This window comes from Pyrus communis, chromosome 10, assembly GCF_041283825.1.
Source record: "Pyrus communis isolate YQ-2024b chromosome 10, ASM4128382v1, whole genome shotgun sequence".
In the NCBI taxonomy this organism is placed as follows: domain Eukaryota; kingdom Viridiplantae; phylum Streptophyta; class Magnoliopsida; order Rosales; family Rosaceae; genus Pyrus; species Pyrus communis.
This window is the reverse complement of record NC_142574.1, coordinates 14,093,419-14,105,421: the sequence shown is the minus strand read 5'-3', so window position 1 is coordinate 14,105,421 and position 12,003 is coordinate 14,093,419. Positions and strand designations below refer to the sequence as shown.

General features: G+C 40.4%; 2 protein-coding genes across 2 annotated transcripts; one reads left to right on the top strand and one right to left on the bottom strand.

The window, feature by feature from the left end:
- The first annotated feature begins 687 nt into the window (after positions 1-687).
- LOC137727939 (D-3-phosphoglycerate dehydrogenase 1, chloroplastic) lies at positions 688-3,637 on the top strand. Its single transcript, XM_068466805.2, has 5 exons — positions 688-1,631; positions 1,725-2,101; positions 2,195-2,305; positions 2,394-2,489; positions 2,752-3,637. The coding sequence occupies exons 1-5, from the start codon at positions 1,091-1,093 to the stop codon at positions 3,421-3,423; spliced, it is 1,797 nt and encodes a 598-aa protein (XP_068322906.2). The 5' UTR covers positions 688-1,090; the 3' UTR covers positions 3,424-3,637.
- Positions 3,585-8,636, bottom strand: LOC137727941 (sodium/proton antiporter 1). Its single transcript, XM_068466806.2, has 10 exons — positions 8,087-8,636; positions 7,450-7,626; positions 7,180-7,308; positions 6,909-7,085; positions 6,481-6,587; positions 5,563-5,683; positions 4,960-5,021; positions 4,553-4,855; positions 4,050-4,344; positions 3,585-3,944 (listed from the first exon to the last, which is right to left on the bottom strand). The coding sequence occupies exons 1-10, from the start codon at positions 8,351-8,353 to the stop codon at positions 3,825-3,827; spliced, it is 1,758 nt and encodes a 585-aa protein (XP_068322907.2). The 5' UTR covers positions 8,354-8,636; the 3' UTR covers positions 3,585-3,824.
- Between the last annotated feature and the right edge of the window lie 3,367 nt (positions 8,637-12,003).

The window sequence follows — 12,003 nt, the reverse complement described above, 5'->3', positions numbered from 1 at the left end:
TCGTCATAGTAATTGGCGCCACTTTCATGTCTACTTGTGGCTGCTAACAGTGCTTGATGCAATTTATTCAAACTTGGATGAAGAAGTATCTTCCATCTTGAAGAACAACTCTCGTGGCTTCGGGTATTCGGTGGAGTGGTGCCTTCATAGAACTCATAGTATTTTTTGGACACAAGAGTCTAAACACCTTCACTTGTTTGAGAACTCCCCCTCACACTATCTTCCAAGACCCATCTATATGCCCTGCAAAGAGTTTCATCTTCTTTTCGGGTCCAAGCCCTATCTTTCATTGTAGATGAGGTCATTTGAAAATTATTGAAAAAATTGAAGGAAAGATTGTTGAAAGAAGTAAGAAATTATGAGAATTGAAATGGTGAAAATTATGTGAGAAATGATGTAGGAATGTGTTAGGTATTTATAGGAAAAAAATGAGAATTTAAAAAAAAACATTTGGCCAAAAAAGAAAAAAATCCAATGGTAACAGATGTCAGCTAGCCGTTGTGTTTAAATGTTGGCCTGGCCCAGGCCCGACTGGTTAGCTGGTTTGGGCTAATCGGTTGGCCCTTTGGCATTTTTTTTGTCCAATGGGGCCCACAAGCCTTTTGGTTTGGCCCTCGATTGAAGATGATTTTCAGGATATTTTCTACCCTCTAACCCTTTGGATCCTTTGGTTGAAGATGTTCTAATATCCCTACAAAGTGGATCCGAAAAATATCCTCTTCCAACCAAGAAATTAAAATGTGGCCGGGGTTGGTATTTCACCAAAAACCAACCCTCCCCCACTCTCGCTTCCTACACGCTCTCCCACTCATCCCGACTTTCCCGCTCGACAAACTAGCGCGTGAAAGTGCCCGCCTGTCTGAAACGACAAAGCTCCGAACCCCTGTGTCTGAGGGCTGACCCCTCTCTCTCTCTCTCTCTCTCTCTCTCTCTCTTTCTCTCTCTCCCCTCTCAATCTCACTCTCTCTCCTCCCCACCCCACTTGACACGCATCTATACGTACGAAAACACCTCGACCAGAGAAAAACATACATTCAAACACTGCCGCCGCCGCCACCACCTGTAGCATCACCGCCAGCACCACCCAAATATGGCCACGTCAGCATCGCAAACCCTCCGCTTCCCATTTTTACGGAACCCCGCCCTCTCTCTCTCCTCCAAGCCCTCCCTCTCCGCTTTCTCAGTTACTCTCGCCTCGCGCCGCCGGGCCCCTCCGCGGCTGGTCGTGGTGCTGTCTGCTGCGAACCTCGACGCCAAGCCTACCGTCCTCGTCTCCGAGAAGCTCGGAGAGCCCGGAATCAACCTCCTCAAGCAGTTCGCCAATGTCGACTGCTCCTACAATCTCAGTCCCGAGGAGCTCTGCACCAAGATCTCGCTCTGCGACGCGTTGATCGTGCGGAGCGGGACCAGGGTCACCCGCGAGGTGTTCGAGTCCTCTGGCGGGAGGTTGAAGGTTGTGGGAAGAGCCGGCGTCGGCATCGACAACGTGGATCTAGCTGCGGCGACTGAGTTCGGGTGCTTGGTGGTGAACGCTCCCACGGCCAACACTGTTGCGGCTGCCGAGCACGGGATTGCTCTCTTGACCGCCATGGCTCGCAACGTCGCTCAGGCCGACGCGTCTGTGAAAGCTGGTGAGTTATTCTGTTAGTTGTAACCTTTCCTTTGCTTTGTGTTCATTGGGGCATTTCGTCGAACAGTTGTGATTCAATTTCGTTGTGTTGCAGGGAAATGGGAGAGGAACAAGTATGTGGGTGTTTCCCTTGTTGGGAAGACCTTAGCCGTGATGGGGTTCGGGAAAGTTGGATCTGAAGTGGCTCGGCGTGCCAAGGGGCTCGGTATGCACGTGATTGCCCACGACCCATATGCTCCGGCGGATCGTGCCCGTGCCATTGGTGTGGAGCTTGTGAGCTTCGATGAGGCTTTGGCTACCTCCGATTTCATATCTTTGCACATGCCTCTTACTCCTGCCACCGCGAAGGTTCTCAATGATGACACTTTTGCCAAGATGAAGAAGGGGGTACGAATTGTGAACGTCGCTCGTGGTGGTGTCATTGATGAGGATGCACTCGTCAGGGCGCTCGATACCGGAGTTGTTGCTCAGGTTAGGTTCTTACCCTTTACATATTCAAATGCCATATGCATTTTAGCATTGTGCATGAAAGTTAATAATGTCATTGATTTTCTTCGTCTGTAGGCTGCTCTCGATGTGTTCACGGTGGAGCCACCACCACAGGGCAACAAGTTGGTGTTGCACGAGAGAGTTACCGCCACTCCTCACCTCGGTGCCAGTACCATGGAAGCACAGGTACCGTTTTGCTGGTTTGCGTCAATATCTTATTTCCTAGGTTTTGTTTTCACCTGGGTGTCTTATGATTTTTGAATTTGATGTACAGGAAGGCGTGGCCGTTGAAATTGCTGAAGCCGTCGTTGGAGCCTTGAAAGGAGAGCTTGCTGCTACCGCAGTCAATGCACCAATGGTTCCTGCTGAGGTATCATCGCAATTGCCCAATATACTCGTCTCTTTCATTTTCTATGAAGTCTCTGGATAGCTTGTTTATTGTCTGCTCTGGAAATGTTACAATTGAACTGGATCTGCAAAGCTACCTGTTATGTTTTGGAGTGTTACGAATTTTTCAAGTTTCACGTACCAAATCTAAAATGTTCATAACGCGTTAGTGTATATAATATCAAGATTAAATTCTTCAGGCGCTTGCGATAATTTACAATTTCTCTTGCCATTCTCGATTGTAGGTTTTGACAGAACTGAAGCCTTATGTTGTACTTGCTGAGAAGCTAGGGAGACTGGCAGTCCAGTTAGTGGCAGGAGGTAGTGGCGTGAAAACTGTCAAGGTCTCATATGCTTCAGCTAGGGCTCCTGATGACCTTGATACTAGGTTGCTCCGAGCCATGATTACGAAGGGCCTCATTGAGCCCATATCCAGCGTTTTCGTGAATCTGGTTAATGCAGATTTCACTGCCAAACAGAGAGGACTTAGGATAACAGAAGAGCGAACCATTCTTGATGGTTCGCCTGAGAATCCACTTGACTCAATCCAAGTTCAGATTGCCAACGTGGAATCCAAATTTGCCAGTGCGATATCAGAGAGCGGAGAGATCAAGGTGGAGGGTAGGGTTAAGGATGGGGTTCCTCACTTGACGAAGGTTGGATCATTCGAAGTTGATGTGAGCTTGGAAGGTAGCATCATCCTCTGCAGACAGGTTGATCAGCCAGGTATGATAGGACAGGTCGGAAGCATTTTGGGAGAGGAGAATGTGAATGTCAGTTTCATGAGTGTTGGAAGGATTGCCCCGCGAAGGCAGGCTGTGATGGCAATCGGGGTGGATGACCAACCCAGCAAGCAATCTTTGAAAAGGATTGGGGATGTTCAAGCCGTTGAAGAGTTCGTTTTCCTCAAGTTGTAGACTGCCTTTTCCTTATGTTTTGCTTTTCGTTAGTTGGCGTGGCTACATCTTACCTGCCCGATTTTGGAAATCCGTATGATTTGTGTTAGATTTAGGTGAGAACGAAGAATAATTCAGTTTGCGATGATTATGTGTGTACCCTGTATTGCTTTCATACCGCATTTGAAGTTGGGATTGTTTATTTCTGTGCAAGGAAATAGTGTCTTCCCTAAAAGCTCTTACAAATCTCATTGAACTCATCGTCGCACGAATCTTATTTCCTCAAACCTATGAAATAATTTTTATAAAATGTAAGTGAGAGAATCATCGCTCTATTGCTCATTCACTGTCCACAATCACTAGCAATCTAAAGTGAATAACACTCATGTCGAAGTATGGACTGCATCATCAGAAGTTCCAATTCATGAACCAGAAATGAAAGGAACCTGAGCTACTGTAGTCGGCAGGGAGATGTGGAGGTTTTGAACTGCTAAATAGGCAGCGATACCAGCGGCATAACCGGCAAAAGCAAAACCACTTACCTGCAGAGGACGGACAATGAATTTTTTCGTCAACACCAAAAGGAGGATGAAACTTCAAGGATGTTATGTTTAAACAGTATTTGAAACCAGTTGACTCATTGATACCTTCCGCAAGTACCAGAAGAAGTCCACCTTTTCCATCCCCATAAAAGCAACCCCAGCTGCAGAACCAATAACTAACATGGAGCCACCAGTACCAGCACAATATGCAACCAGCTGCCAAAACTCAGAATCCTTGGGAAAGGAAGTGAGGTCGTACATCCCCATAGTTGCAGCGACCAGTGGAACATTGTCTATAATTGCCGATACTACTCCTATTGAACTTGCAATCAGTTCAATATTGGGAATGTGAGAATCCAGGTAATTCGCTAATTCCCGAAGAATTCCTGCTGCCTCCAGGCTAGAGTACAAGAGAAGTTAAAATGCAGAAAGTGAGATTTATGCCTTCTGTAGCCACTTTTGCATAGTCTGTCGAAAGCCAAGTGGTAGGATGCCAAGCCATGCGATATATATGATTGACTTGAAACTTTGTTACTGCTGCTAATTATATGATAATGATTTTTGCAATTGCAAGAAAAAGAAGTCGAGTACAGTTTCAGTGTATTCACCTGCTAACTGACAATAGGATGCCAAGGAAGAACAGGGCTCCTTGAGTGTCAATCCTTGACAAAGCCTGCGGCACTTTTAACTTCTGTCTTTCCGATTCACCATAATGTATAGCATCAGTCAGAATCCAAAGGACTCCGAGTCCCAGAAGCATACCCATGTAAGGAGGCAACCCAGTTAGGGCCTTGAACACTGGAACAAAAACCAAAGCTCCAATACCTACAGAGAAAACAAGCTGTCCCCGAGGTGCCATCTGTTCAGATGCCATGACAATTGACGTGTCTGGTCCTTTCCCGCTTACTTCACTGAATGGAAGAAAAACTCATATCATTCATCTACGATTCACCAAGTTTAATACACACTTTCACATCTCAATTCCGTCTTTGGTTTGACAACACAAAAGAAGTACCTAGTCAGGGACATAAGCGCCAAAGGAACAGCAAGAGAAACGGCTGCAGGTATAAACAAGGTCTGAAGCAAGAAAAACGTATTCATTTTAGGTCAGAGTATTGATAAAATAATTACTTCAAGGATGATCATTCTACATAATCAAGTGCCAGATATCCAGACGGTAAAACTTACCACTCAGGAACAGAAACTCTAAATGGAAAAGTGGTTTACAAAACTTCTCCACATAAAATAGTATGCTTATACCCATTCTCATTACATGCCTCTAAAGAATTCAGGTGAACAAAATTTCATAACATTTCAATAACGAGATCAAGTATATATTGTCATACTGAAGATCAATGGAAGGCAAATAAAAAACCATTATAACTATCATCCTTGCAGTACAACCTTTCCAAATGTAAGATAGGACTAACATACAGCATAAGCTAAACCATGATTGGTTGCATAAAAGCTCCAGTTTTGCTTTGGAAAATACAATAACACGCATCAGGCATAAATCCCTAGTAAATAGATAATAGGACAACGTAAAAATAAAAAATAAAAAAATAAAACGAGAAGAAATTTGATATATGAATACTTATGTCAGAGTGAAGAGAAAGACCTTCATTGTCTCCAACGTGGATATCTGACCGTGTATCCACAGCATAGTAGTGGTAACATCACCAATGGGAGTCCACGCACCACCAGCATTTGCTGCTATGACAACAACAGCTCCTAAAAGCCTGTCAATAAAATACAATTCGGTGAATGAAGCAGAAATTAAGCCTCTCTTTGGGCTCCATTATTGCACAGTGCACAGGAAATATAGTACAACTTTATACATGGCCAAATGAGGTAGGAAATATGAACATGCTAAAGTGGTGCTTAAAGAGACTATATTTGGAAACAAACACAGTTTTAGTTATTATCCTATTTCTAATTGACTTCCTAAGTAACATACACAGAAAGTGGTATAATAAGTTTCTTTTAAATGCTAATCACAAGTTGTCAAAGATATAATAGAAACTGATAGTTTTAGAATGAGTAGGATGATAGTAATTCCGGGCTGGAATAACAAGTGGCGAGATTGCAGGTAAGGGAATAAATAGGGCAATTATTTTCTATTAGTTTCCTTATGTATCTGTGCAAGAGATGTACTCCTTTGACAGGGTCAAGGTATAGCCTCTTGCAATGTGTATTACTAGTTATTTGCAGGATCTCATCTCCTTTATGTTGATTCGGAAATCTGGGAAGCAATGTCTTCATTCAAAGAAACATTTCAAACAAAAACCTCAACAGATATATGATTCAGCTTAATATGATTTTCCTTGGACCGTATTCTAATGACCTAGAAACATTGACCATTCATATCTAGTATTCTCCAACACATCACCACGAAAGAGTAAATTCTAAAAGTTGGAACTATTAAAAGAAAAAAATGACATTTGCCTAAATGCCCAAAAGTAACTTAACGTTGGATGATTTTAGCTGAAACAGTATTAAGAAATCTTCAAATAGATATTAGATGCTCAGAACATACTTGCGAAATTCTGACTGAGGAACTAGCTTTCGCAATAAAGAAACCATGACAATGGTGGACGTCAGGTTGTCAAGAATTGAACTAAGGAAAAAAGTCACAAAACCCACCTGAAAATTCAACATTTACTCATTATATGCAATTTGATTGACACATAAAGTAATGTAAACAGTAAAAGGACAACCCAATCACAAAAAGTGAAGTTTAATTTGGGATTTGGCCGTAGTTTCTATTGAACACTCTTCTCTGTTTGGATTTTAGCAGACATACAAATCTCTTATACCACAGCCAATCCAGCGAAATATGGTATGTTCCAAGAAGTTATTGATTGAATAATCAAGAATGAGTCCGCTAGAGTAAGTCCAATATCTCAAATGTGCATTAGAAAATAATAATAGACATTCGCATGACAGAAGAAGCAAAGAACTCACCACCCAAAGGAGCGTCCTTGGCTTTCGAGTGGTTATATTATCAGTAACCAGCTTAAATCCTTGATGCGAATCAACTATCTCCACAATCGTCATTGCACCAAGCAAGAAAAACACTATTTCACTGACTTCAGCAGATGCATGTTGTAATTCTGAGACAGCTATATCAGTTGAAGGAGCCTAATAAAGTATCAAAATTAGGTTTGGGAGATGGAAATATGTACAAGATATTGCAAATGTGGTTGCACTTTCAAGTAGTAAATATAAATCTTACCCCAATACTTCTTACTACCCACAAGCTCACAGCCATTAACAAACCTACTCCACTTTTGTTGAAGGCCAGAGATTCTTCAAAAATGATGCCCACATATCCTATTCCAAACAGCAATGCCATGGCAACGTCCTGTATCACAAGTTCTGTCTTATCAACTTAGTGTTGTAATAAAGCATCCTTTTTAAATGTGTACAATTATATGCTGAAGAAGCACTTAGGAAATCATGGGAAAGGCACATTCAAACAATCACGCTGCAAATAAAATGTTACCTGATTAGCAGCAACCCAGGAATGGTTAATTGCCACTGCCCCTGTTCCAGCTGCGGCAAATACTGCAATAGCTTTCAGCAAATCAGTTTTTGGCCGGTAACTGGCTTCAAATTCTTGTGAGCTCGTTTCGTCAACCGAACATAAAGGATCACATGATCCAGAACTTGGGTTCAACTCCTGATAATATGCTAAAATGTGATTCAGAAATTGAGAAAACCAACACCAAACAAGAGCAAGATGCCATACTAGAGGCCTTCAAAACTTTCAAGTTTCGACAATTTAGTTTACAAAGCAGCAAGTAAATGGCAATCCAAGAGAAACCCGTCTTATCCTATTAGGCAATTCCATACCCATGAACTAATTATATGTGCGGGTGCCACTGATACATTTCAAATTCTAATCTCAAAGGGATTAATTAAACTATATGCAGTAAGGAGATTCAAAATATCAACAAATTATCAAAGGGGCTTTCAAAATTACTAATTTTCACAAATTTATCCGAGTATGTTGAACTTTTCACGAATTACCCAATTCAAATTTACACGTACTTTGCCAAAATGAACCAACCAAATTGCAAAACAAGCAAAACTAACAACTGGGTACTGTTAAAAAAGGAAGCTTTTCGCCAAAGAAGAACCTGCAACTCTCCGTCGGAGCTGGATTTAACTTTCTGCTGCTGAGCTGAAGGAGAAGAAGAAGACCTCGAATCTCGTGCTTTGTCCTCAGCTCTGGCCAGCACGCCATTGCCGAGCAATCTGGAACCTCGAATTCCACGCAGAGACGAGCCGAAGCAAGGCAGATAAGGAAATAAGCTGTGGGTCTTAGAGACAAAGGGAAGGGAGCGCTTCTTGAAATGGTGGTGGTGGGATGGAGGCAAGTGGGCCCCAATCGAGAGGGAAGCCATTGGAGCCGCCGGAGAGCTGGGTTGCAGAAGATGAAGAGGATGAGTGTAGTGGGTACTGGGTTCGGATCACTGAGGTCTGCAGTCTGCAGAGGTTCTTGTTTGTGAGTGATAGGGCCAGTTGCATGGAAATTGAAAGGTATTTAGGTGTGGATGGAGTGGAAATGGGAGTGGAAGTAGTGTTTCTTGGTGGGTTTGTATTTGTAATGTTATTACCAGAAACTGGAAAAAGTTTGGAACTACTCGATCGTCTCGACTTTCGTCTTTCTAAATCTCTGCAGTCTGTAATTATTTTTTAATAGATAATGCTAAAGAGAGTAAATTTGTAGATAAAATATTACAAATTAAAGGAATGTGATAACCACATATTTTATTTTATTTTTCACACATCTTTTTAATTTTCAGCCGTCAGATTGGATGAATTAAAGAAGATCAACAGACATAAATTATCAAGGGGTGTGTGAGAAGTAAAATGGGATGTGTGGATGGCATACCCCTAAACTAAGGCCTGGTTTGGTACTGAGGTGATTCTAAAAAAAACTGGTATAAAAAAAAGCTGGAAGCTGTTTTTGTGTTTGGTAAACATTCAGCTTTAGTTTTTTTTCACAGTTTTGGGTGAAAAAAAGTCAAAAACAAGAAGCTGCAAAACCTAACTTTGAAAAACCGGCTTTTTTTCACATCTGTTTTACATAAAAGTTTATCAAACACTATAATACTGTTTTTTTTTTCAAAAGCACTTTTACAAAAAAGTTTACCAAACACTCTACTGCTTTATTTCACAGTTGCTTATTCTCACAGCACAGCAGAAGCAACTTTTTTTCAAAACATAGTAATACCAAATCAGCCCTAAATGATATGAAAGTTGATGATTAGATTATTACTTGATCGTTGATGATTAGATTATTACTTGACCGTTGATAAACATGTTCATTCCTATTAATGATACATCATTTAGTTTGCAATTCTTTTTTTATTTTTTTGGACAAAAAACATTTTTTGTTAAGGATGAACTGTCAATTTAGTTATTGAATTATTATCTGAGTGAAAATTAGGTCTCCAAACTATTTTTTTTTTAGAAAAATAAATCCTTCAATTATAAAAATCTGCCAATTACATCGCTAATATTCAATTCAAATTTACTATATTCGATTTTCCGTCAATTTAAGTCATGTTACTTGCATGTTATACACATTAGAAAGTAGATTGATAATTTTTCATAAAGAAACAGTAGATGAAGTTAACTTTAGAGGGTAAATTAAACGTTAGATTTGCAACCTTTATAAAAGGTTAATGTCTTATATGCGAGAAAATTACAGTATTACACTCTAAAATGTTTCAAATGACTTAAGCTGACGAAAAATTGGATAAAATAGCTATATATAATAGTAGGGATGAAATTAGCAATATTTAATAAACTTAGGGGAATACTTTACCCAAAAAATAATTTAGGAACCTAATTTTCATTGAGATAATAGTTTAGGGACTAAATTAGCACTTCATCATTTTTTTTTTAAAATTATTCTTCATACAAAAAATATTTACTAAATGTTGTAATGTAATATGTGGATGGCCCATATGAATAGTTCTTTACTATTTATATGAAGAAAAATCAGATGGATTACTTTTTATTTGAAGAAATTTTGTAAAATGAATAGTGTTGCTACATTACTCTGTCGAATGAAAACCTTTGTAAAATGAGGTTCATTCGTTCATTGTAAACACGCAATTCAATGTCAAAGAGAGAGAGAGAGAAGAAAAGAGGAAAGAAGAGAGATGCGGAAGAAATTACCAGTGAGTTGAGCTAGAGAGAGAAATTGTGAGAGTTATCATTATACTCCTATTATTTCAGATAATGAAAGAAAGTACTACTGCTGCCTCGAGGACATAGACACACTTGCCGAACTTCGTAAATATTGTATTTTATTTACTTTATGTTTCACTGCACACATATCCTTGATTTCACAACACGTTATCAACACGAGAAGTTCTCATGTCTATGGAAAACATAATGCCATAAATCCGGTGAAGCAGTGCATGCCTCTCACCTCGATTAGCTGGCTATCTTCATACTTCTGTACAACTAATTTTCTTAAAGCAAATATACATCTGATTATATAACTATTATTATTGGCAATGAATTGTGAAAAGAAAAGAACTGATTCAAAGGTAGGTGGTCAGGGTCTACACAAAATTCAGTGGCTTAAGACTTGTACAAAAGTCTTACCAAATCTCCTTTATTTAAAATTCAAAAGGTGGAAATAATGGTGCCATGAATCCAATGAAAAAGAAAAGAAAAATTGGACGTACTAAAGTGTTGACAAAAGAGGAAGAAAGGGAAGTATAGTAAGTTAGTATTTACTTTTTCCTTATCATTATCAATCTTGTTATTAATGTGATTGGTGTATCGCCCATCATACATTAATATATATGTGAATGGCGCAACATTGTCGTCCTTCTTATAATAACAATTATTATCTCTAAGTTTTGATATTTATGTGAATGGAGCTAAATTAAAGCCTTGTCACAATCATTACTTAAATCAACTTATTTATAGTGGCTGGAATTACCTCCCTCTACTTTAATTTACTTATTGCACTACATTTTATTATGATGAGTATATACAAGACCCAAAGTTCCTTGATCAAACTAGAACGTGAAGTTTCTTGATCCCCATCATATAAAATGATTGGGCCTGAAGTTCCATTATATAAAAAGATTGGACCTGAAGTTCATTGATCCTCATCATATAAAAAGATTGGACTCGAAGTTCATTGTTTAAAATTAAAACTTGAAGTTTTTTAATCAACTGAGAGAACATTGTTTCCTCAATTAAATTAATATGACTGCCATTAAGGGCCAGAAGTTCCTTGATTTATGTAAATGAGGACCATAAGTGTAACATCCCACATCGCTCAGTGGAGTGATCCTTATATGTATATTCCCATCCCTACCTAGTACGAGGCCTTTTGGGAGCTCACTGGCTTCGGGTTCCATGGGAACTCCAAAGTTAAGCGAGTAGCGCGCGAAAGCACTCCCAGGATGGGTGACCCATCGGGAAGTTTCGTGTGAGTTCCCAGAAACAAAACCGTGAGGGCGTGGTCGGGGCCCAAAGCAGACAATATCGTGCTACGGTGGTGGAGCGGGCCTGGGGAGTGGTTCCCCCCGGGCGGGGATGTGACAATTTGGTATTAGAGCCTAACCCTGACCATGGTGTGCCGACGAGGACGTCGGACCCCTAAGGGGGGTGGATTATGACATCCCACATCGGTCAAGGGAGTGATCCTTATATGTATATTCTCATCCCTACCTAGTACGAGGCCTTTTGGGAGCTCACTGGCTTCGGGTTCCATGGGAACTCCGAAGTTAAGCGAGTAGTGCGCCAGAGCACTCCCAGGATGGGTGACCCATCTGGAAGTTCTTGTGTGAGTTCTTAGAAACAAAACTGTGAGGGCGTAGTCGGGGCCCAAAGTGGACAATATCGTGCTATGGTGGTGTAGTGGGCCCGGGAAATGGTCCCCCCCGGGCCGAGATGTGACAATAAGTTCCTTAATCTATGTATAGATTAAATAAGGGCCTGAATTCCAAAAATATGAACCTAAACATTCTAATGATGTCGATATCGAGAATAATTTTGAGTACATATGTATAATGTT

Bases quoted from the DNA above. Each gene is read 5' to 3' on its own strand.
- LOC137727941 (XM_068466806.2), bottom strand. From the start codon at position 8,353: ATGGCTTCCCTCTCGATTGGGGCCCACTTGCCTCCATCCCACCACCAC. The intron at 7,309-7,449 runs GTAACATTTTAT...CTTGTGATACAG, and splicing joins CCTGGGTTGCTGCTAATCAG to GACGTTGCCATGGCATTGCT. The intron at 7,086-7,179 runs GTAAGATTTATA...ATACTTTATTAG, and splicing joins GGGTAGTAAGAAGTATTGGG to GCTCCTTCAACTGATATAGC.
- LOC137727939 (XM_068466805.2), top strand. From the start codon at position 1,091: ATGGCCACGTCAGCATCGCAAACCCTCCGCTTCCCATTTTTACGGAAC. The intron at 1,632-1,724 runs GTGAGTTATTCT...GTTGTGTTGCAG, and splicing joins CGACGCGTCTGTGAAAGCTG to GGAAATGGGAGAGGAACAAG. The intron at 2,490-2,751 runs GTATCATCGCAA...TCTCGATTGTAG, and splicing joins CACCAATGGTTCCTGCTGAG to GTTTTGACAGAACTGAAGCC.